This window comes from Stegastes partitus, unplaced genomic scaffold (assembly GCF_000690725.1).
Source record: "Stegastes partitus isolate 25-593 unplaced genomic scaffold, Stegastes_partitus-1.0.2 Scaffold358, whole genome shotgun sequence".
Classification (NCBI taxonomy): domain Eukaryota; kingdom Metazoa; phylum Chordata; class Actinopteri; family Pomacentridae; genus Stegastes; species Stegastes partitus.
In genome coordinates, this window is record NW_007578089.1 from 334,104 (window position 1) to 359,231 (window position 25,128).

The 25,128-nt window shown below is 44.8% G+C and overlaps 1 protein-coding gene across 2 annotated transcripts in view; it reads left to right on the forward strand.

The window, feature by feature from the left end:
• LOC103359190 (ephrin type-B receptor 1-B) overlaps positions 1-25,128 on the forward strand; it is a 158,844-nt gene that overhangs the window by 23,169 nt on the left and 110,547 nt on the right. For both annotated transcript variants that reach the window (XM_008284419.1, XM_008284420.1), the window contains exon 2: positions 23,832-23,896. In XM_008284419.1, the coding sequence (XP_008282641.1) occupies positions 23,832-23,896 (65 nt within the window). The remainder of the gene's footprint in view (positions 1-23,831; positions 23,897-25,128) is intronic.

A 25,128-nucleotide genomic window follows, 5' to 3' on the forward strand; every position in this document is an offset into this window, starting at 1 on the left:
GGCCAAAGTTTCCCCCTTACTGGCGAGATTCCCTAAAGTCTTAAAATTGAGCCAGTGGGAGTTGCAGATGTACAATTTCTTTCTAGACCACTTGAATCACAACATGCTGAAAGTTATATTGAAATTTCTGACTCTTAGAACACTACTTGCTTTATTGTACTCTGGTTCTAAGATGTTGGTGTATGATATTTAGCTGGTTTTGGGTAGATTAAACAATTGAATTTAGGATATGCCGGTAGAATTTGTTTGGTGTGGTTAGAGGCAGGCTAGCTGTTTTCTGACAACATATACACGAGTTAAAGATGTGGTATGAATTTGGCTGCATTTCCACGAAAAGTGATCACCCAAAGAGGAGCTGAATCTGTGCTATGCAGTCAGCTGTTTTATTCCACGCCGTTAGTCACAGACAAAGAGTCTTCTTCCTGAAGAACCAGCTCAGCTGCGTTTATAGCTACAGACACTGAAACAACCTTTTTAAAGCAGGAATAAAACCAGGGTTATACGGTCATGGTGAAAGTAAGCATCTTTGCAGTAGTTTAAACTAAAAAAAACTGAAAGACACATTCTGGGTAGATGTGAGACTTTAATTAATTTGCTAAAAAAAGGGGGCACAATGTTAGACCAGCAGTACGGGTGGAATCAATCACTCATCTAACTCTCCACCAGAAAGCTAATAAGCATATGCCTCAGACTGTCAGACTTTTCCTTTCACCCACTGTATGTGCTGAACATAACACACACTGTATAAGTTGTGAGGCATAAGACTCCAGTTCCAACCCAATCCTAATCTTCTGTGAGTGTGCGAGTTTATCATCAAACAAACATGATGAGACTCATAAGTGAAATTGGCCTCCTGTCTGTAATGTAGCACTACACAAGCTGCTCGCATCTAGGGAGGAATCTTGCGATGAGAATTTCTACTTTACGCCCACGGGAGAGGATCTCCCTCATTGTGCGATAAAAGCAAGGTTTTGCATGATGAGAGGATGATGCTATCAAGGTAATTTTATCAGCCAGTGTTCCGTGGTGTAACTCGGTCTATTTTTATTTTCTGTCTGCGTCTTTTTTTCCTCTTACTGTGCATTAATATATCAGCTTTCTTAACAACCTAAACATGACATGTTAGGCCACACAGGTTTAGAAAGACTGTAATTGTAGGCGATTGAATCCAGGAGTAATAGCCAAGATACTTGTAGCGCGTTACACTTCCTGTGCTCCTCTTGGTGCACCTCGCTTTTTGAGAAGACGGCAAGAAAACAGCAGCATAAAAATGGTGCTGTCATTGCCGGCTATTTTTGGAGAGCCCGCTCCTCCGTTTCTTGCGCATAACTCAAGGCTTTAAAAGAGCAACTTCTCCCTGTCTTGCATCAGAATTCATTCAGACTGCTTTGGCATTGTTTTGATAGTAGGCCTTCCCATCTCAGCAGGTGAGCTGAAAAATTCGCCCGCCTGAAGACTGGGCAGAGATTTGCATCACTGCATGAAAGACTGCGAGCTACTTATCTGAGCAGCCATTTGTGGGGGGAAAAAACAATAAAATTTTAGGGGCGGATGCTTTTAACTTGCTCTGCGGCCGTGGCCTCGTCTGTCTGTCGGTAGAAGTGAGGTATAGCGGACGCAAAAAAAAAAATAACACAAAAGAAAAATGTGTTAGCGAAAGAGTGAGAGGACCGCCATCTGGTGCACTGTGGAAATGAGAGAGACAACACAGATTTTGGAATGCCTTTTAACACTTTGTTAAATATTAATCTGAATAGTAAGTGTGCTCTTGTCGGGAGCTATACATGAGGATTTTTTTTTTTAGCATTTCAAGATCATGTTTTGAATACGATCAAAAGAGCCACCGGGAGCTGCATCATCATCATCATCATCATAGCAGCGCACCTTAGTGAAAGTGAAAGTGTGTTTGTATCTGTTTATGTGTGAGAAAGAGAGAGAGACGCTGTACGTGTTTTTGTGTTTGATAGTGAGGGTGTTTGTGTGTTCCTGCACGCATGAGTGTCTAAATGGTTTCCTTTCCACAACAAAACAAAGTTAATTGCTTCAATTACTGATATTAATTGCAAATTACCCGCCATTGGTTGTCTGTGACTCTCAATTTGGAGCCCTATGAAGTCACATCTCAACTCGGCGCTCTTGTTTTGTCGTCGTCGCAAACGGTTGTGTTAATAAAGTTTATTCTCAGTGTCCGTAACTCTCTTTCTCTCTCTCTCGCTTTCTCTTGTGCTCTCACACACACACACTCACACACATAGATACACAATCTCAAGCTCACCTCTGGTTTCGCTCATCAGTCATTGGAGGGATACTGATTTTGCTTCTTTTTTTTTTACCTCGTTGCTTCACACTTTGCCCTCGGTGTATTTAATTATGCTTAATTTGACATTTGAGCGGTTGAATGTTTGTCACACTCACTTTGTCTCGCTGTCCCTGTCACTTAAGTAAACAGTCTAAAAGATGGATGCTTTGCAGATCCACCTTGTGGCTGTGCTGACATCCATACACAGGGAGGAAAAAAAAAAAAAAAAAAAAAAATAGCAGCAAACCTGCGGATTTGAAATGTCAAGTTTTGGAGCTTAACACATTTTGACTTTGCTGCTGAAACTAGAGAACTAATTTCCAGCGCCGTCTTCTGTTGCTATGTGGGCTGATTATTGAGTCAGTCTTGCATGTGTTTGTTTGCCTGTTGGGTCATCTTTGCTGTGATGTAGGTGTAATGTCTGACAGGTTATTTTTAAGCCCACAGAAGAGCTGGGATTCCAAGGCCAGGCATACTGAAGAAACCGCAAGATATGCTTTATTTTCTTTCTTTCTTTTTTTTTTTTTTTTGTTCTAAACAAGCCTAACAGGACAGATGGGGGGGCATGAATTTTACACATATTTTGGCTTAATAACTTATTTCTAAATAGCATGTTTTAGGTAAAGTGCTGTTTATAATGTTGGAAGACAGCAGGTACTCTTACTGCAGGGTAGCATTTAGAAAGTGGAGAATACACCGTATCATCTCGCTAATCACCTGTAATGAGCAGATGCAAGGCAGATGTGCATTGCTGCTGGCACAGGTGCTGCACGGTAAAGGTGTCCAAGGTTTGTCTTGGAATCCCTGATAGCCTTGGTGCGATCTAGCATCCTTCTGTTTCCCAGTCTGCTCTCTCCTTTAGACACAGGAAAGTAAGTGTGCATCAGCGCTACGAGGGGCGAAAAGAGAAGAGTGGCAGCGAGAGGAAAAAGAGAGCACAGTGCAGCCGGAAGAGTTTAATTACTAAGAAATAAGTATTCATGAGCTTGTCTTTTGGCTTTTTTTTTTCTCCCCATCCTCCCCCCCGCCAGCTCTTTTCTGAACTGAGCATGACTCTCAGCTCTGGCTGTAGGCCACTGTGAAACCGAGTGGAGAGGTTTCAGCACCACACCCGAGTTGCGTTGCTGGATTTAGAAACCGTTGCAGGTGGACTCCCCCAAAAGCGCCGCTTCCTCGCTCGGAGTGAGGCCGCAGGGGATCTACGGAACGGAGACATATGGTAGCTCATGATTAAAAGTGGAAAGTTTCATGCAAGTGAGCGCGTGAGTGTGTGTGTGCTCATGCGCTCCCTACGATGGATGTATTAGTTATAATTTATGCTCCGTGAAAAAGTCCAAAATCATTAAAAAACATTTGTCTGTTGACTTAATTAAAAAGTAGAAGGGAATTATATTATCTGGATGGACTTATTTGGGCTTTATGGAAGCAGCGTGAACATTTTTATTCTTTATATGTAATTCAGCCAGGCGGGCGATAGCTTACTTCTTTGCTAGAAGTCTCTAGTGGCTACCCACTTGTTCATTTCACAGGTAAAACATGTTATATAATGGAATAAAAATGTTTTCCATGACTTTCGGCTTGCCCTACCACTTACGCTTCGTTATTTTTTATATTTATATTGTTCATATAAAAGCTTTCGCCCCTTCTTGCTGCTGTAGGATCTCTGAACCTCGGGAGCGACGGTGAGCTTTTCCGAGCCAGTTGCTGAGATCATTTTGTGCCACTTCTTTCTAGAGGGCTCTCCGGCTGCCTATGTTTTCTACAATGTGCCGCTGGCTGGTAAATCTACATGGAGCAAAGCTGATACCGAGGAGGGGGGGCAGTGAGGCACATCGGCATAATTATGACTTACAAGTGGTAATAATGTGATTGTCAACCGTAAAGTCGCTGCATCGAACCTTATTTGTGAAAGCCAGTCAACAGCTGGGCAATGATCAAAGTTCATCAGTGCAATATTTTTATTCTGGTGCACACTAATTCCAAAAACAAATCTTGAACATGTGCATTAACCTGCTATTTAAACAGTCCTTGCAAATAAAAGGAGCCATTTTCCTTGTTTTCCAGCGTGTTGTACTTCAGTGTATTAGCTTATTCAGCTGATGAGTTTCGTTTTTACAGGAGGCTTTTGGCAAGGCCGTCACCCAGAGATGAATTTAATCCTGTTATCTGCATCTCGATATTCAGATCTGCCACAATTTTACACGTCTTTTCTGTGCATTAACAAAATGCGGAATCTTTCGATGTCAGAACCTCAAGAGCGTCTCCGCTCCGGTTACTCGCAATCTGCATAGCCGCTCATAAATGGAAAATACATCATCTGTGGCCGTATAAGACTAAGAGCAATATTGTGATGCATTTATTGGATAGACTATGAAAGATGCCATAACTCAAGAAGCGTAATAAATTTAATGTGCTTTGATTTTTGTATATATTTTCTGCAACGGGGAACAGTTACTGGGCACTGAGTTGGGCATATCAAGTTAGATGTTTAATGTGCTTTTTGGCTGCATTGCTGCATTTTACACGCCCATACATTAAACTGCCACACCCACACTTGCACATATCTGCTCAGACCTACACAGCTGCCTCTCCTGGAAACTCAAAATATGTATTGCACAGTCAAAACAACCATTTTGGCAAGACTTTAAACAATAGGTGTAATGGTGTGAAAGATCTAAATCACAATTTCTCGTATGATCGGCAGTGGATGTGGTCACCTGGATGCAAAGCCTGTAGCTTAAGCTTAAAGGCCCAACTCACATTCTTTGCATCTTGTTTTTGCTCTGATTGTAGTAAGAAAGCTCTCACCGGAACTAGTAATTTGCACCTCTTTCATGCTTCTGTCAGGATGTTGGACCGCTCGTTGCTATCTTAATTCCACAATGCTGTTTTCTTTTTACAAAATAAGCAGCCAGGATCTATTGTGACACTCTTTGATGTCATTCAGCTGCCTCTCATTCCACGGACAGACTCCAACTCCACTGATTTGGACAGCAGCTGGCGACGGTAGTCGGCTCTCTCTCTCACTGCGGGGCGGACTTTGCGGTGTCCTTGTTTTCCTCTGCAGCCTCAGTGAGTTTGGTGCAGCAGCAAGTGAACCAGTTCTCCACCTGCTGCAGGTTCTGGCTGAAGTGGCCCTTTCCATTTAAAAGCAAATATCCCAGAGAGCAGAGCAAGGAACACCATTGGCAGCCGTAGCCAAAGACAGCGGTTTTGGAGTCCACCCACGGGGCATGAGACGCTGAAAGGGCAACTGATTGACAGTGAGAAATGCCACAACAGTGATTTCTCCAGCTTGGCCTGCTGGTAGGGAGACCACAGACGGGGCAGGTCGGTGCTAGCTGGTTAACAGCGACTGCATACAGCACCTCTTGGTGTTGCGGTCTGTACGATTCCTCTGAAAACTAAGCCAAATTAAGACTACTCATGATATAAGATTGTCAGACTGCCCACTCCTAATATGTGTCATGTCCGTCTAGTCCAGCTAAGAAAGTGTAAGGGTACCGTGGCCCTGCCGTGACCCAGCAGCGCGCAGCTCTTATCCCTGCCAGGCGTGTGTCTCCGCCTGGGCTCTGAGTTATTGCTGCCGAGGTCTGAGACCCATTCATCAGCCCTTCATTAAAACCCAAATCACTTTTCACTCACAGCCTTCCGACTGCCAGCCCGACAAGTCCCACATCCTGCCTGCTGAGTTTCTGGGCTGGGTCTGCTGTTGAGAGCAGTTCAGTTCCATGAATTTGCAGCACCGACCCGCTCTTAGTTGAGAATAAAAAAAAAAAAAAGGTGCTCTAAAGAGTACATTACCCACCTGGGAGCCTTACTGGCTGGAACGTCTTTTCACTTGCAGCAGAGCAAGGAGGACTCGCCTGGGTGACATGGTGGAGGTCGGTAGGGGTGAGGGGAGGAACGAGCAGACACGGGGCTGCTGAAAGGAACTCTCCAATGGCCTTTTCCTGTTCTGCTTTTGTTTGGTACTATCTCGCCATTCCGTGTTATTTAAACCGCACAATGAGGTACAAAGCTGCCGGCAGCTGCTCCCGCTCCGTCCCTCTGTCCCTCCACCCTTTCATCCTCCTCCTCCCTCCGCCGTATTATAAGTCATTTAAGCCCGATTTTGGCAGGATGGAAGCGAGGCAGGTGGAACTGGAATGTTCACAGGACCCCGACCACTCTTTGCTCTCAGGAAATCAGATGTTTACGGTGCCGTAGTTCCACTTAAAGGCCGATGTCACCATCAAAACCGCAGTGGAGCAGTTCAGCACTTCTGTCATGTTGTCTCTTTATCACATGTTTTTTAGTCTCATTATCTCTCACTCCGTCTCTGTGAAGTCCGTGATCGTCTATCGAGTTCAAATGTACGTCGGAACGCTGCGCCGTCTGTTTCTCCGTCGCCGCCAGCACAACAGGTAATCACCCCGACTTAAAATAAGCGCTGCAAGTGAGAATGCAGATCAGTCGGGGAGCGTTGTAAGTGTATTCCATTGATTATGGCGAAAGGCATTTAGTATTGATTTCTACAGCCAAACAAATACTTCACATTCAATTGATTCTTTATGCTTTTACTCACTACTTAGTTGCATGTGGACCAATCCATCAGCCGAACCACATATCCTAAGTCGAGCTCGTGTGTGCAGACCTGCGGTTTCACGCGCGCACCCACACAAATAAAAAATTGATTAACAGAAGCCACGTTCTGTGTTTTTAACTTGAGGTTTTCACAATTTTTTTCCTAAGTGCTTACTTCTGTTTAACTGAGTGCCAGTCACTGCATTTCTCTCATTACATTCACCATGACATGTGACCTTTTCGTCTTGTAAATGTAACACAGACCACTGGGAAAGGGGGGGGTAGGAGGGGGTAACATGAATGGACATTTTGCACCAGTGAGAAACCGAGAGAAAATGAAAAGCAAGTGCCAGTTTTGTTTTTCTTTCTCGAGCGTTGGGATTTATCGCCGGCCAGAATATGCATTCGCTAAAGTGTAGTGAAAACACTTTGAACGGCACCACCACGCATGCATGCACGTGTGCGCACGGCAAGCCCCCCCCCCACACATACACACAGACTCACACCCTCTCCCCACATCCGGAGGTGAGAGGTCAGGTTAAGTGCTGCGTGGGGGCAGTAGGCCTGTTTTTCCTCTTGACTGGCACCCTGCCCACGTCAACAGTCCCCTTTCTTCAAAAGCCACTAATGCAAGGCCTGGTGCTGACAGTGTTCTGACAATGAGTTACTATCTGCCAGGCATGGCCCCTGTCCGACTGCCGGTCCCACTGAAAAACAGATCTGTGGCAAGAGCAAAGGTTAATCTAGCAGTGAGGCTCCACTGGTGACTGCCTCCACAGCCATGTGTGACTGAGAATAGGCTGAGAGGCATTAACACTACTGCCTCAGGGAGTGTTGACAGAGGTGTGTGTGTGTCTGCGCCGCCGCTGCTGTGTGTGTGTGTGTTGTGGATGGGAAGCGGGGAAGGGGCAGATGACGAGGTTTGAGGAGGAGGTTTTGTGTTCACAATCCATTATCTTCGGGGAGGAATCACGTTGGATAAAGGTTGCTTCGTGCCATTTGAAAGATGTAAGACAAATACCAGTGGACCGTATAAATTTTGCGGTTAGAGTATGCATGCTGTCTCCCTTTTGTCCGCCTTATCAAACATTCTGTCAGCCTGTCTCACTCTATTGTTTTTTTAACCTACCTCTATTTTTTTTTCCTGCGCGCTACTTGTCTGCTGATGTGGCGCACTGAAAGGCACAGTGCAACCTACTCCTGCAGGCCGCCAATCATTAAGCGTATCCCAATTATCCCTGCGTGTATTTGTATATAGTGTGGGAAATTAACATATTAGCTGGGATGTTTCTTCACAATAGTTGTCTGCGTTTGACTGAGTCTGCAAAAGGTCAACTGGGTTCGTGGCCTCCTGAGGAGAGGGCATTTAAACAGGTCTCCCCACCACTGTGCCAGCTGTCTGTTTCTAGTCCAAACAGCTCTGTTGGCTAAGCCCCTGTTGCCACATCACGGCCCCCTGCCTTTTTGGCAACACATTAACTGTTAAGAGCTTAGCATTGTTAGCGTGTGTGCACTAACTCCTTTGAGCATTAATTGTTCCGTAACTGGCGAGAATGTTTTTGGAACTGATCATTCTTCCACTGCTGAAGATGTCAAATGTAGTGTGTTATCCATGTGATATATAAACATATTATAAACTATATTCCTGACCTTGAATTTTTCAGATTAGGATATTTTGACTAGCGGTACGGCACTTCAGTGATTTGTGGTGGATAAACCGCGCACAACAAATGGCCGGTTTTGCAGATTCCTCCTGATTATCTTTTGCTTCCATAAAGTGTAAATTCAGGGATAAATGAGAAAGAAAGGATCAAGGCACGCTGGCGCTGGTTCATCACAGTCAGTGAGCTGCGTGAGGCTTCTCCTGGACATATTTCACGTTGAATAATACCTCCTCTGTCATCAACCTGTGTGTGTGCATGGAAGCATGTGTTTTCTGCTTGTTATTCTTATGTGTGTGGGTATGAATGTCTGTGGGTATTTGTGTGTGTGTGTGTGTGTGTGTGGGTTGCCTGAGCACACACCTGCCAAAATACCTTCATATAGCCCTCCTTGTGAGACTGAGCAGACTGGAGTGTGTGTTTTCCCACTCGCAGTGGGTGTGCATTTCTTTATCTTCTTTGCCTGTCGTGTTGACTGATGGGTAATATGCTAAATGGGGCCTGTGTTTACCTCACCTGTGCCACTGGCGGGCCTCTTTGTGTGCTGGGCTGTGACAGGGAGCGCTAATAATGCTTTAACTGCTCTGTCAAACTTCAATCACATTGACACAAGCTCTGGTGTGGCACACTGTCCTACAGAGGTTGCTGTCAGTGGACAGATGTAAGTGGATTGTGTCTCAGTAGCTACATGGCAAATGTTGACTACGCGCTGGAGGTCAAGTAAATGGAGTGTGCAGCGGCGGCGCAAGTGCGAGTGTGTTAATCTGCATTCCTGTGTCTATGTATGCAAATGCCCAATATCTGTTTGCATATGTGTGTGTCTGGGTAGCTTTTCAGTTTATATTTGTGTATCTATTGCAGGGTTAGTGGAGCAGTGAGGCCTTGCAGTGAGTCTCTCTACAGGAGTGTGTGATTTACGAGCCTGGTGTGAGCACTTCTCCCATCCTCCTGCATAATGTCCCCATTAGAGACAGCAGACACTGTGGCTCTGTTCATCATTTAGCCCCGGCAACCAGCACACCTGGGGAGAGAGAGAGAGAGGGAGAGAGGGACAGAGACAGAAACATGACAGAAAGGAAAAGGAGGAATAAAAAGAGAGAGAGAGGAGATAGTGCAGTGCATTATCTTGCCATCAGTTATCACCCTATGCCTTTACAGGGGCTGTGACCAACTGCATCGGTGCACAGCGGAGCAGAAAAAAAAGATGAAAAGGAAATATCTCCCCCCGAAAAAAAAAAGTCATGGGAATGCAAAGAAAGTAAACAAAGCAGTGTTGTGATTCATACTCTATCACAGGTAGCCGCAGCCACCACGGCGGTCGCTGGTACGTCTTCCCGAACATAACAAGTTGCCCACCTCATTCCTTCATCTCTGCTGACTCGACTTGCATTTTTTTTTTCCCTCTACCTATATTCCGTACCTGTGTTTGTTTAGGTCTGTCAGCCTCATTATGTGGAGCGGGCTGCCAGGGGACATTCAGGCTAACAACACCCCAGGGGAGGAGAAAAAAGAGGAGTAGTAGTGTGTGAAAACTCTCCGGGAGTCATTCCAACACCCATCTACATTAATAACGCCGCAACCGCAGATAACAAACACTTCATGAGATGGTAGTCATATTTGCTCAGCATACACTTAAGCCTTAGCGAAAGCGTTTTTATGAAATGCGTACGGGCAATCGGTTGGAAAACTGCCTTTCAAAATAGTTTTCTTTGTTCTCACCACTTTTAAATAAAGTGTAAAATGTACATGTGTTGTAAATGTGTTGCTTCCCAAATTAATTGTCTGATATTTCCTTAAGATGCAAGAAGAAAGAAAGAAAGAAATGACAAGCCATAATAAATGAATAATTATGGCACAAAACATCTGAAAAGTGTTATGTGGAAGCAACTTAATTATTATTAATTACATATTAATTCATCTGAGCTGTCATTCTTTTACACCTTTGGAAAATGTGACAACCCTCTGATATCATTAATTAATTTTGGCAGTTTAAATAACTTGCTTTTTTTGGGGATGTTTGCTGTTGCAGTAAGAAGCTTAAGCCAGCTTTGCTTGGAAGAATTTCTGATCCACTCATTTGTATGGACGTCAGTGGAAGGTTTTCTAGTGTTTACCGCTTCAGATGCGTCCTATTCGAGATCTACGTGGGAAACAAGTGATTGTTGTTGTTGGCATAACAGTGGTTGGATTTGGATAAAATGTGTGTTTCCAAGAGAGCAAAAATGAGCAAGAAAAGAAAAAAAAAATTAAAGAAATATCTGTCCTTTGGGCTGAGTGTTAATTTCTTCGAGGATGATACAGAGCCTTTCTGCTCTACTTAACATTTGTAATGAAACCTCCCCAGGCTCTCCTCCTATCTGTCAGCCCCTGCTCGCCTGTTCCGACACAATGGAGGTCAGCGGCAGAGACGACTGGAACACCTGCAGTCATCATCGCTTCTCCGGATCAATATTCTGCCGCTCGGATATAAAGCATTTATTTCCGTGTCTTAGTGCCCAAATAGCGTCAGGACGTGAGAACATTTTTACAGGATGGATGGTGTTAACTACATCTGCTTGGCAAGGCAGCACCTGTTTTGGTTGTAAATGTTTTGGCACGCAGAAATATAGTCAAATCCAACCTTGTCCTCTAAGCAGATTCAAAGAATTGCTATCATATACACTTTCTCCCACACAAACGAGCACGTACAAAGGTGCACTTATTCCATCCGGTACAAAACACTGTTGCCATTTCATCTAAAACAAAGAAGTTTCAGAATAGTTCTCTTCAAACATGTGGAAACCACTTGGTACGTTTCCACTGCCAACAGATAATCGCGTTCACACACCGGACGGACACCTGCATATATTCTACCCAACCGGAGAAACAATTTACCAGCTCAGAGCGGCGTTTACAGCCGCGTTAACTGCTTCCTGTATTTACATTTGCATGTGTGCGCTGGTGAACGTGTGCAAAGTGAGCGGTAAGCAAGTGTTTGCCGCCGCCGCTGCTCCTTACGTGTTAAGCACAGGAACAGCTTGAAGTGGGTCGGTGGCACTACATATTTAACGAGGTGTCTCGGCTCTTTAACTGCGCCGTTGTAGCGCGGTGAGCAGAGCGTCGCACTTTGACTCCTGGAGCACAGCTTCGCATCACACCAGCAAACAGCCTCATCTGGCGGAACAGCAGAGTAAAGCGCTGCCTGGAAGCTCTTTTCTTTTCTTCTGGCAGGTGGATCTTTAACCGAGAGGGTAACCACGGGCCGTCTCAGTGCATCCTGAAGATCGCGCTCGGATCTGCTGTCTTTTTTCTAGCGATCAAGAGAAGGCCCGAAAGATCCAAAGTTGTAGGGTTTTAAAAAAGAAAAGAAGAAGAATGTTGGTAGTCATGATGGATGTTCCCTAAAAAGACGACAGCTAGTCCTGGCATAGCTATTGTTGAGAGAGCTGGGAGAGCCAGAGGGATGGCTGATGTTTGCGCTCCCCACTAGTGTCAGTGGACAGCTGTGACATTTGGGGGCTGCGTTTTGGGCCAAAGCTCAAACACCCGGGCGTCCTGGATGCCAAATGAGATGAGGTCATTACGTGCGTGTGTGTGTGTGCGTGTGTGTGTGTGTGTGTGTGAGTAGCACAAGATCAAAATTACCCACACCCTCCCTGTGGCAAAACAGACTGCATGTAATGTGTACGAAATGGCATTTGCTCTCCCAGAAGAGCTCAGTGTTTCACCGAGCTGTGGCTCAGCATTCAGAGCGTTTTTTTCCAGAAAAGACGAGAGGCGAGATGAAGAGAAAGAACAACTGATTGAAAGGGGGAACAAAAGAAAAGAATGGGCAGGTTGATGGTGGACATAAAAACGCTAGCATCAAATGACGGAACATCAAACAAAAAATTTCCTCTGGGACCAGAAAGAATAAGCCTCTTTTTTTTTTACGGTCCCTTTCCCAACTCCGAAGGAAAAGCGGCGAGAGCACGCACCGGGTTTTCTACTGCAGAGATCTCCAGACAAATATACTCAAAAAGGTCTCTCTCACTCGTGGGTAAAAATTATCTCTCCTTCCCTCCTTCTTCTCTCTTGTTATAGATTCTCATTGGAGAATCTCACTCGCCTCTGTCAGACTCGTGCTATAAGGTCAAGATCCTCTGCTGAAAGTTTTTCTTTTAGCCTCAGGACTATTTCTATCTCTTATTCCCCCATTGCTGAATTCAGACTCCAGCAAAGCCCCTGGAGGAAAAACAAAGCCCATCTCCAAAAATATATAGACTTCCCCAGGCATGTGAGCATATGCTGCAAGAAGGTGGATTTAGTGTTTGCTTTTAATGGAAAGCATTGTGTTTGCTTGGAGGCATTGGAGAGGCCGGTACTGTTTTTTATGGAGATAGATAGCAAGGAAAGAAGAAGTGATCTCCACCTGCGAATGTCTGCGGCCACCATCGCTCAATCTCTTGGGATGCGTTCGCTGCTTATGCATGTATGTTGTCGGTAAAGCTGCGTACGTGTGGTAGAGCCGCGCTAACGAGATCCCTACAGAACACCTCGCTCGCAGTTAAGGGAGTGAGATCACACCACGCGCTTTCTCTCATTCACACCGACTTAGCCGGCCACTGTCCCCGTGGTGGAGGGCGCACGGCCGGGGAATACCAAACTAAGGCATCAATTACCTGGGATCTCACTGCATCGGTCAAGGGAGAACACAGCTAAATTGAATAACACTTTTCTGATCACATGTTGGTGCTTTCGCGCACATTTAAGGCGCCACAACACACACACACATGCGCTCGCTCTCACGGAAAAACAATCAGTGATCCATCCCAGTGGCATCCTCTCCCGACAGGGTACAGTAACCACCGCTTACCGCCGAGACTCCTCGGTGAGAAAAAAAAAAAAAAGTGTGTCATATGATTGACTCACTCACACCTCCATATGACTGTTAAATCGTCTTATATGCGCAGTCAATTCAGGCTTAGTGCTTTTCCCGAGCCCCATGGGCGCGGGTGATAATTTGACTTTTATTGAAATTCAGCTCCAGTGGGTTCAAGGTGGTTGAAGGTCGTCCTTTTACTGCCACAGATGAGACAGAGGGAGAGCATCAAACCCTCAAGGTTCCATCTCTGACTCTCTCCGATGCTCTCTCGTCTGGTTCTGCCAATAGGGGAATTATTCAGGAGGCAAGAGTCAATTTTGCGGTGCATCCAAACATGGTTAACAACAGCATTTAGCGAGATTGGATATAGCTAGACGCTGTTTGCCTCTCCCCCCGTGAACACAAACTTATTTATTACTTTTCAGTCGTACACTTCCTTATTCGAGACCAGTACGACTAAGCTGGTGTTTTGGGGATTAAGGGGCAGACGTATTAATTTTCTGTTTGCCTGTATTTCTTCTGATTGTGTTTATAGGTGTTTTCTTTTTTTGGGGGCAAAGTGTCATTTTTCCTCTGACTGATGCCATCAAAAAGTTTTGAGTCAGACTTTGAGGGGGTAGGTTTTGTTAGGCGCTGTGTATACGTCGGTACTCGGATGTCCCTTTCTGCATTTCTTCTAGCACGATGTTTATATCCGTGTTAAGGTGAAACGATTCCTGTGTTTTCCTGTACATCAATATTGCAGGTGTCACAAAGGTACGGAGCATCTCTGTACGTTCTGGCTGCAGGACAGAAACGGGGTGGTTTCCAAGAAATGATGTGACTCCTGTGTTCGGCTAAGGTTAGATCCATTCCTGGATAAGATAACGCCGGGTGCTGCCACATGATGCTCTCCGTCTCTCTCTCTGCTCTCCGTCGCTGTGTCTCTCCGATTACTTCTTCCATATCTGATTCGGTATCTCTCTTCATATGAACTGCGCCCGTCTTCCCTTCTTCCTCTCGCTCTATCTCGCTCATTTCTTGCTATCCACTTTCCCTTTTTCTTTATCTCTCCATCTCTCAGCTTCTGCCTGCCCTCCATATTGGTTCCGCATATTACGGGATGGTTATCTCAGTTCAAGTGTGACAGAAAAGGACAGTTGGTTCTATTCATTTGTTTGCCCTCCTAACCCCCCCTGTGTTTGCTGTAAAATGCAACCGGGCGAGTCCCACTGAGATGTCACAGGAGACACTTCCCACTGGGTGCATATTTTAGATTTCTATTAATTCCTTGTTTTCAACTTTAATTTGTGACACTTCCCTCAATTTCCAGCAGAATGTGCACAGTGCCACACACACACAGGACCTTGCTAATGGCAATCCTTGCTATCTTAATTAGAGTGAAGGACTGCAGTGGGAGGTTGAGTTGAGTGATATCATTTTGTTCACTCAGCACTTCCTGGTCTGCTTGGAAAACAAAGATGCTTTTACTCACTCTGAATTGCCCATTAGCTATAGCTTATACAGTGCTGCTAAATGTCAGCGGCACGCAATCCCAGTGTGACCTGGACGTGGTCCTTCTCCCGCCGGTCTATTCGTGGTGTCTCTAGGCAGCAGGAGTGATGATAGGACAGTGAGTCAGGGCTAACTTCTAACTTTCATATGTGAAGTTTAGAAATGTCAAGACCATAGTGGAGACTTTCAACCCATTCTCCTTATGGGAAAAGGTTAGATTACGCTGCCACTCTCTTCTTGCCGGCTCTCCAACATAAACACAGAGTTTGGTTCTCAGAGGGTGATTTTTCCTGTCCTGCATTTTGGAACCAGGACAGCATTTCCTGGCACCGTTGTTGTGCTGTAAAGTTACACTGCTCGGGCCTTCGTGGTTCACGTCAGCCATTCAATACTATTAATTTGGGGATTCTTCTAGTTGCGTGCTTAAAGTGATCAAATTTCTGCTTTTAAACGCTTTTATTGGAAACAAAGGGGAGTGGTGGGAGTAGGAGTTGCAAAGAGAATAAGTGACAGTGAGTGGGTGGGGCTGAGTGATTGGGAAGCCAGCCAAAGCCTTGTTCCACAGCCAGTGAACCATTGGGGAGTAGTCTCCCTCTCTCTAAATGCTGTTTTGTGAGGTGAGGAGCCTGATAAGAGTTGTAATTACCTCATTTTACTGCAGCAAATTGCCAGGTTTCTTAAAAGCAGGCAGGCTGGCTGAGGTAATATCAGCAGTAATGAGTATTGTGATGATTGTGGGAGGTTAGTACTGCTTCCATCTGGATTATTGCTTGGTCACTGCTGCTGGTCTGCTGCTACGGCAAACCTTAGCAGACCCTGGGCTCATTACTGTGAGATATAAAATGGTTTAAGTTTCTCTCCACTGTGTGTTTGGCAGCCCGATAGTAAGCATTAACCTTGCATGGCCAGATAATGTATGCAACACATAGGAATTAAACATTAATGATCACATGTTTAGACTGTAAAATGCACTTTTTTTAAAAAACTGTTCTTCAAGTTATTTTATTGATGTATTCTTAGAAATGTAATTTATGTAATTGTGTCTATATGAGTCATGTATGAATCATTATAAACCGTAGGGGAGTGGCGAGGAACAACAACAAAACGTGCTGGCTTTTGGGCTGCAAAAGTAAACGTAGAAATCCCCAGGTGGTGTCATCACTGCCAGACAAATCTTTGTGACGGGGGATCGTATTCCTGCAGCGTGCGTCACAAACAGAGCGGAAAAAAAAAAGAAATCTAAAAAAAGGGCATATGCTTCCCTTCGACCGCTGAGCGCCGTGTTTCGCAACATTACATGGGTAGAATTTAACCTTTTCCTAGAAATGCTGATATCAATAATTAATGCTTTAAACGTACTTTGATATTTTCAAACATTGCCCAGCTTTACAATGACCTGCATTCAGCACACTCAGCCCCTTCATTATGTGGTTTAGCTTTTTTACCAATGTTTGGTCCTTACTGAGGAGGAGGAATCACTGGAAGTCTTTTTGCACTTACGCTAAAAATAATTAGGTTATTAGTCTTTACTGACCCGTAGGATGGGACCAATTCTTGGTAAGGTTCTCCCCATCCGTCTCTGGTAATGGTTGGAATCGAAGGGCACGGGTTTTCTGTGCATGTGCAATGGATTGCGTGCAGGATTACAAGCGCAATTATACTTCTTACTCAAAGGGCAGGCTCACAAACTTGCACATGCAGATATTTACACATACAAGCCCCGAATGCACATACATATAACAAATGTGATTATCTGATTTAAATACAGCTAAAGCAGAAAAGAGTTTTGAAGCTGTGAGGCCTTTTGTTGCATGCTTGTACATGTGTCGTCCTTTGAACGCTGAGGTTCTTTTGTAAAAGCACATATCAAAAGTCACGTTGGAGACGCCTTGTACAAAGCCTGGAGGTCCTCTGCTCAGTCTTGCCTCCCGGCCTTATAAAGTATGTATATAGTATTGCGAGAAAGCTGACTTGTGTGTGCTTTTTGGGTGTGTCCCCCTCTCCTTCCTATCTTGCAAAATCTCACTGCAGGAAGAGAAATCAAACCCCCTGTAGCCTGTCATTAACAGGAGACAGAAAGAGAGAAGGATAAGAGGAAGGAATGGAAGTGAGAAGGCTAAAAAAGAGACGAGGGGAAAGCGGAGAAGATGAAAGACGTGGGGTAAACGGGGAGCGAAGAGGAGGAGAAAGGATGCACTGGGATTAAGGGAAGAGGGGGAATGAGGGGAAAGAAGAGAGGAGTGGATGGAAAGGAGGGGAAAAAAAAAAAGAGGGAGAAGAAGGTGGAGGTAAAGAGAAAGCGGAAGGGTGGGTGGGTGGTGGGGTTATGATGAATTAAAGATGACACTCTCCGGCAGCCTGGTTTCTAAAGATCACTCTGTCTGCTAATGTAATGTTAATGAATGCAAATGATGTGCGTAACCTCTCTCCCCTGACCAAGGCAGGGAAGAGGAGAGAGTAGGAAAAAGAAGAGCAAAAGAAGAAAAAAAAAAAGAGGGAGAAGGATGGAGGGAAAGGTGTGAAGTTGTGAAGTGGGGGCCATGTAAATGTGCTGTTTCTGCATTACAGCCCAAAGACTGACTGACCACTAAGATATGATGAGATGCATGAGTCTCCGGTGTTTGGCGTTGTCACCGTCGCCTCTGGGCGTGCACTGACCGTGTACCTGTCTGCGTTTGCCAACCCCCGCCTCAGGGGGGGCTGTTGTGTGTTTCCCCCCCCGCTTCCCTTCCACAGCAACTCTATTACAAACCGGTAATAGCGGAAAGAGAATGTGGCGGCTCACCAAGTGCCGCAAGGTTGAATCTTAAATCGACGTGCCAGCCCAGATGTGCGAGGCCAAGAGAATGTCACCTTGCTATGATGATAGGATAATTTCATTAGGTCGGTGCAGATCCTGTATGTATATTCATTTTCCTATCTTGCGAGGCATTCGTCCAAACATCTGCTGCTGATCTCACTTTGCCTTCTGTTGCTCCGTATCTTCTCTCATGTCTTTCGGCTTTCTCTTTTGTCTACTGATACTGACCTGGTCTTCTTTCATGCCGAAAATATTATTTTCCCTCAGCCAGAGCGAGCGACTGCTAGCCACTGTTAATACTTTTGTGTGTGTGTAATTTGTGAGACTGCTCATTTAATCCTGTCTGTGGCTCAGCAATGCAGGACTTGTGTATCCCATCAGTCTGCGCTAGTGTCTCAGAGGATGGCAGATTATTTTCTGTTCAATTTTCAAATCAGGCACATTGTCATCTCTGTCTTCAGGGAGACATAGAAGTAACATATTTCTTTTGATGTATTTCTGTAGACTGTTCTGTATCTTCTATTTAAAGCAAAAACCCTTCAGTATGACTGACACAGCTTTAGTGCGGCGCAGATTAGAAAAGTCTCACATCTGTGTTCGCAAGGATTGTCTTCTCTGTCGAACATGGTGACTCAATCAGATATTGTCTCTTTTATATTCTTATTTCCCCGAAGCAGCGCTGCGCCATAAACACAGTCACAGTTTTCAAATCAGCTAAACGGCCTCAACCATTCTTGACTTGAGCGGGGTCCTTCTTTCCAATCCAATACACAATCTCTTTTGTGAGATTTCCCAGGATGCAGAGGGTGAATGGTGTCTGTCTGTGTGAGAAACTTCTACGAGATGTGTTCAGAGGAAAAAAAAAAACGCTTCACTCTGTCAAAAATGTTCCTTTTATATTCATAAATCCCCCGAGTGGACGGCTGATTAGTTTGGGAAATGCTGCATCTTTCACTCTTGTTTGTTTGTCACTTTGTCTTCAGCCCTGTATTAAGATGCCAGGCTCAGCGGGCTACCATGGGGTTTCATCATTGTTAAGTGCTCATTTCAATCCCGCTGATTTTTCTTCTTGGTTTTTCATCTCTGTCTTTCTCACTGTCTGTCTGTCTCTTCTTTTTTTTTTTTCTTCCAAGCTTCCATTCTTTATCCTACCATCTTGATTCCATCCCCAAGAAAAGATAAACCACTTAAACGATGTCTTCCAGTGGCCTCAGATCTTCTTTCAGTTTTCTTGCAAGCATCACAAAGTAAACGCCCCTCGCAGCTTTACAATTCAGCATCTGGACATGATTGTCTCATTGAATTACAAAGTGTACCAGCAACCTTGAACAGGAGGACGTAGAAGAAGAAGAAGAAGAAGAAGAGGAGGAGGAGGGGGTTAACGGGATAGATGAATAGAAAAAGATGGGATGGGGATGAAAACCCGTGGAGAATTGTCTACTGTATTGACTAAGGAGCCAGAAAGCTTCAGAGAGGCGCTTCAGCACATGTTCTATCGACCAGCAGCCATACAATCATACGGATGTGGCCACAAAGGAGGGAATTACGCAGACATGTTGCCGTTCTGACTTACAAACCGTCGAGCTGGAGTCGTACATAACGGCTAAAACGGGACGGAGAGATTGGGCGATCCGTTGCTGCCGTTCTTTCGTCACAACCTCCCGTTCTTTGGCGTGGCATTAGTGATATGTAATCATGCGTGTCTATGTGATGTATCATGCAACCGCTTGCTGACGTGTAATTGTGCGAAGAGAGCTGCCTTATCGATCTCTAACGCGGGGCCCCATCAATGTTTAATGCAGTCTCTTTCACTCTTTCATTTCTCTCCCGCCCTCTCTCTATCTCCCCCCCCTCTCTCTCTCCCTATCTGTGGAAACAGCCTACCATTTGGTATTGATCTATCACTTGCTGCTAATAAGAAGGAGCTGTGCTTTCTGGGATTGGAAACTGTAGGCCTCCTTGTCTGAGGCTTGGCTTGTGACTCCTTGAGTTTTGACTAGGCTTCTACGAACCAACCAGCCAGCATCCGTTGTGTGTGATTTCAGAGTAACTAATACTCTGCGATGTAGTCAAAACACATCCTCCGGCCTCGCAGCTCTTTGAATTAATTTAAGGCCGGCTACGCTGACACCTACAAGCTATTGTTTTCCAATAGATTTATGAGCCGTGGTTACGTAGTCAACATTAAGCTCTCTATGTTAATAATTTTCCCACAGACTGAACTGCTAGTGAACCTGCCTGTGTTTAATTTATTGGAGCTCGCAGGTGGAGCTGACATAGCAGAATATGAATGCAGGAGAAAACACTCTCGGGCTACCCTCCAAACACGAGGGACTGCAGCTAACTCTTGTCTTTCCTTCGTCTTCCAAATGACTGAGTAAAAATTAAACATGAGACAGCGTAATAAATTGTGTTAGGAGGACTAATGTTTTTACAATAGTTTTATGAGCTAAGCTAAGGAGTACGCCGGTACGCTGCAGTGCTACACAGACAGTGAAGCTAAATAAGAAAATAACCACCTCAGCTCCTTTTAAATGCAAATTCTACAGCTGCAACCTCCCTTTTTTTTTTCTTTCAAGTAAAATGTTGTGTGCATGAATCTGTGGAAATATCCATTAAAAAACAGAGAAATACTTGATCCCAAAAATCTTTATCTGAAAGATGATCTTTCATAAAAAAAGAACCAGCAGCCATTCGAATCCATTATCCATTATCTATACTCCGCTTAATCCTCACTAGGGTCACGGGGGGGCTGGAGTCTATCCCAGCTGACTCAGGGTGAAGGCAGGAGACACCCTGGACAGGTAACCAGTCTATCACAGGGCTACACTTAGAGACAGACAACCAAGCACACTCACATTCACACCTACAGACAATTTAGAATCACCAATTAACCTCAACATGTTTTTGGACGGGGCTGCAAGGTGGCGCAGTTGGAGGTTGCCGGTTCGCGTCCCGGTGGGGGCACCGGAATCTTTCTGCGTGGAGTTTGCATGTTCTCCCCGTGCAGCGTGGGTTCTCTCCGGGTTCTCCGGCTTCCTCCCACAAGGTCCAAAAACATGTTGAGGTTAATTGGTGATTCTTAATTGTCCGTAGGTGTGAATGTGAGTGTGCTTGGTTGGTTGTGTGGCCCTGTGATAGACTGGTGACCTGTCCAGGGTGTCCCCTGCCTTTGCCCTAAGTCAGCTAAGATAATGGATGGATGGATGGATTTGGACTGTGTGGGAGGAAGCTGGAGAACCCGGAGAGAACCCACGCTGCACGGGGAGAACATGCAAACTCCACGCAGAAAGATTCCGGTGCCCCCACCGGGACACGAAGCGGCAACCTTCTTGCTGCGAGGCAACAGTGCTACCAACTGCGCCACCCTGCAGCCCATTCGAATATCTTTTCCTTTAATTTAAAAGGGGGAAAAAAAAATAAAATCAAAAATACATATGCTGAGAACTAATTGTTTGGTCGGCTTAGGTCAAAAGATAACTTATAATTTTCGCAATAAACCAAATGTTCCCTCTTGTAATTTTAAAAAAGGACGGCTTTTTCTAATTAATGTGGGTAGCTCGTTTTCAAATGAAACTCTTCAAATCCACTTATGATTTAATGGATGAATGGCTCACATAACAGCTCATTTAAAACTCACACACATCCGCATACACAAGGGACACTTTCCAAATCCCCCAGTGCCAGTGGACAGGTGTGTGAGCTTGCAGCATGACGGCTGAGCGAGCCCCACCCTGTTGCTAATCACCTCTTAGCGTACTCCATTTACTCAACAGCTACTGTGATATTCCGCTAATGGCATACTGTAGGTCACACGAGATGGCTCATCCAACCCCCCCATTGGCCTTTGACCTTTTTACGTCTCCCCCCGCTCCTCGCTTTCTTGCGCCCCCTCGCCGTTTAAAAGGAAATAGAAAATGGCCTACCAAGTGCCTGTGTGATTTGACTAAAGCTTCTGTGATTTCCCCTGAGAAAGGGTTGGCAGTCCCCACAATGCTGGCTGGCGCTGAGGGCTGTTTCATGCTCCTATCTCCCCAGCTGACAGCAAGTCGTACAAGCAGGCAGGCAGGCAGGCAGGCGGGCAGGCTGGAGCTGGCTGGCTGGCTGGCTGGCTGGCTGGCTGTGGAAACCAGACAAGGCAAGGCTGATCTTAGGGAAATTGAAATACTCTGATGGAAGCCGGGTGTGAACAAGGGCTGTCGCTGTAGGTGTACACAGAAAATTGCTCTCGGAGTTGGCTGGTGGCACGTGCATGTGCAGCGTGCGAGTCCATCTGCGTGTGTCTTAACATGCATATGTGCAAAGCGCTTGTGTGTGCAGCTGAATTACCTAGGCTAATTGGTTTCATGTCTGAGGACAGTTTCTCCCAGTAAGTGGCGATTGAGAATGAAAGGCCTTTCTCCTTCCTACCGGTGGCTTGTCACTCATCCTTACCTCAGTCTATTTTTTTTATTTTTTATTTTTTTTTAAACCAAGACCACTTGAACTGCAGTTTTGAGTGTTCCATCATTTTTTGGAATGATTTCAAAAAAAAAAAAAAATCACTGCAAGTTCAGTGAGATTCCAAATAGGCAACAGCTGTGGGTGCTTTTTCTGGAGAAGTAGGTAAAAAAAAAAAAAGGAGGGTGCTGAGAGCTGGAACCTCTTCTTGAAATTTTGAAAGAGGGCAGCGTTGTATCTTTGCATTTAATCAGAGTGAGATTTCTCCCTTATCAGCAACACATGTGGGTTGCGCTAGCCAACTGTTTGCTGCGAAAGTGGAAGGCGTCCAAGCCAAAGACACAGCGAGCGCAGCTCCTCTGAAAATTCCCCTCACACCATGCTTATCTACTACAGATCATCACCCAGGCATACAATTCATCCTTCTGTCTCCCAGTTTTTTTTTTTTTATCTGTTTGGGCACAACAAACACAATCGAGGGCATGTTGTGGCAGGGTACAGAAAAAAAACCAAAAAAAAAAACTGAAAAATGCATTGGTTCACTCTCTATAAGATAAACTGTTAAGGGCAGAGAATAAACTGTCTGTTACAGGGGAAATTATGAATCTATCATTACACTGCTAAGGCCAACATGCCACTCAGTCCATCACTCTGTAAATCTGAGAGAGGGGTGGCTGGTGATAACTGCCATATTTCTCGCTCCTTTTTCCTTGAGCTAAATATCAGGTTTCTGGATTTCAGTGTGCCAACAAGGCAGATATTAATCAAAACAGGCCTGACAAACTTCTTGGGGTAAGCTGCCAGACTTATTTGTCTACGCTATGTCACCGAGGATTAGCGGGGAGGGCAGAGAGGAGGAAGGCAGAATCTTTTGAGTTCTTATATTTCATAGATATGCGACCAGATATGACACCTCGTGTAATAGAGGCCCAAAAGAAAGGAAGATAAATCCAAATATTCTCCCAACTCCTCGCTTATTTGATTTTCCCTTTCTAAAGTTATGGTGTTTTATTGCCTCGGTTTAGTTCGCAGCCAGTGCCCCCCTAAAGTTGTTTTAATGGCACCTTTAGATTTTGTCTGGAAAGTCACAGTGAAGCACAACATATTTCCCCATTTGTTAGAAGTGGGTTGAGCTAACACACAGATAAAAAAAAGCATCAGGGAGCTCTGCCTTACTAGTTTTCAGGGGAAGTCCCCATTAGGAGTGAACAACTGGAGTGGCGTCACCTTGAAAAGCGTCCCTTTCTATTTGCGAAACGGCTATCTTTGGGTAAACAATGTGCAAAGTCATGCAAACGTAGACGAATGTAAAAATATCCACTCGTTATCCACAAGTGACTGCGTATCATGTTAATACATGCTCACACGTGCACGCAAACAAAGGCAGGATATACATACTGTAGTCTGAGAGAACACAATACAAAAGCTCCATGTTTAACAGCATGACAGAAGCTCTCAGACTTCCCTTCCTGCAAAGTGCCAAAGATCTTTTTTTTTTTCTCCCCCCCCCCCCCATGTCTCTTGTCTTAACAGAAGTGTTGCAGAGATGGATGAAACACTGTGGGGATTCATCTCCTTTCTGTTCATCGATGATGGTGTCAAGTGATCACTGGGGCTTGAATACAATTCTGCTCCGTGGAATGATACTCAAAATAGCTTTTTCCAGTCTAACCACTGTGTTTCTCTTTGTTTTTTTCCCTTTTTTTTTTCTCCTCGCTTTGCTTGCAGAGACCGTGATGGACACTCGGGTGGCCACAGCCGAGCTGGGCTGGACAGCATATCCTAATTCTGGGGTGAGTCGATTGTTACCAACACACACGCTCAATATATATATAAAAAAGATATTTTCTGAAGTTTTATTTCAAACTCCGTCTGTTTGGAGGCTCGGTAGGGCGATGCGTAACATGACACAGCACCACGGTCAGATCCACAGGCGGACAGACAAATAGGCAGGAAAGCAGGCAGGCCGGGAGTATAGACTTAAGTAGTGCCCAATGTAGCTCCCATTATGGGTATTATTTTCTCTGTGTCCCGGTTCATAATGACTTAATAACATAATGGGTCCACGTAAGCCCCAGAACACAGTATCTAAGTCCCTGTAAATGGAGGCTAGGGGGATACCATAGACATAATGATACTGTAATGATACATTTATGCAGGGAAGTGGAGGTATTAGGATGAAACGGGGGAGGAGGAGCTAAGAGGATGGAAATGCTCTGGGCTTTTCAGATTTAAAGGAAACTATTTTCAACTTTCAGGTATTCTCATACACATGAAAGGAGTCGAAATAAGAGGAAAGTGCCAAGTCATCGTAATGGGAACAGTAGTCCTTTTTTTTTTTTTCTCGAGAAAGAAAGTATCACAAGTATTATTGCCCTGTTACACTAATGGACCTAAGGAGTGTTTTAAGACCTTGTTCTTTGTGCTGTAATTCAATAATTCAATGAAAAGCTCCATAGCCCAACACTGATATGAATCTTACAGGAGCTACCCAGGCTAGACAATGACTGTTTCCTGCATTTTCTGGGTCTTTGGGTCTTTATGAGGCATTTTACACACGTGTAAAGGGAGCCTTTATTGCTACTGAGCAGAGCTTAGACTGTTTAAACACTGGAGAGTGTGGCAGCCCACTTTTTTTTTCTTCTCCTTCTTCGTCTTCCCAAAGGAGTGCTAACTAAAACAACCTGGAACCTGGAATAATCTAACGTGTGCATTGTGTGTTTGTCTGGTTGTAGGTGTGTGTTTTGCATCACCCCTACAGGATCTCACAGTTTGAACCTCGCGTGGTGACAGCTTTTATTGCCGGTATAAATAAGCATCCTAAAAAAAAAAAAAAAAAAGTTCTATTGATACTCTCACCCAGAAAAATAATCCATCTGTCATGCTAAGGAAAACCTATTTTTTTTCACTGTCACAAGCGATATGCTGGTGGCAAAAACCGTGTTTGCTGCCTCTGTATGGGACTACAGCATGAATAAAGTGTAACATACGGAGCTTGTAGAGAAGATATTGTCCTCACTGAAAT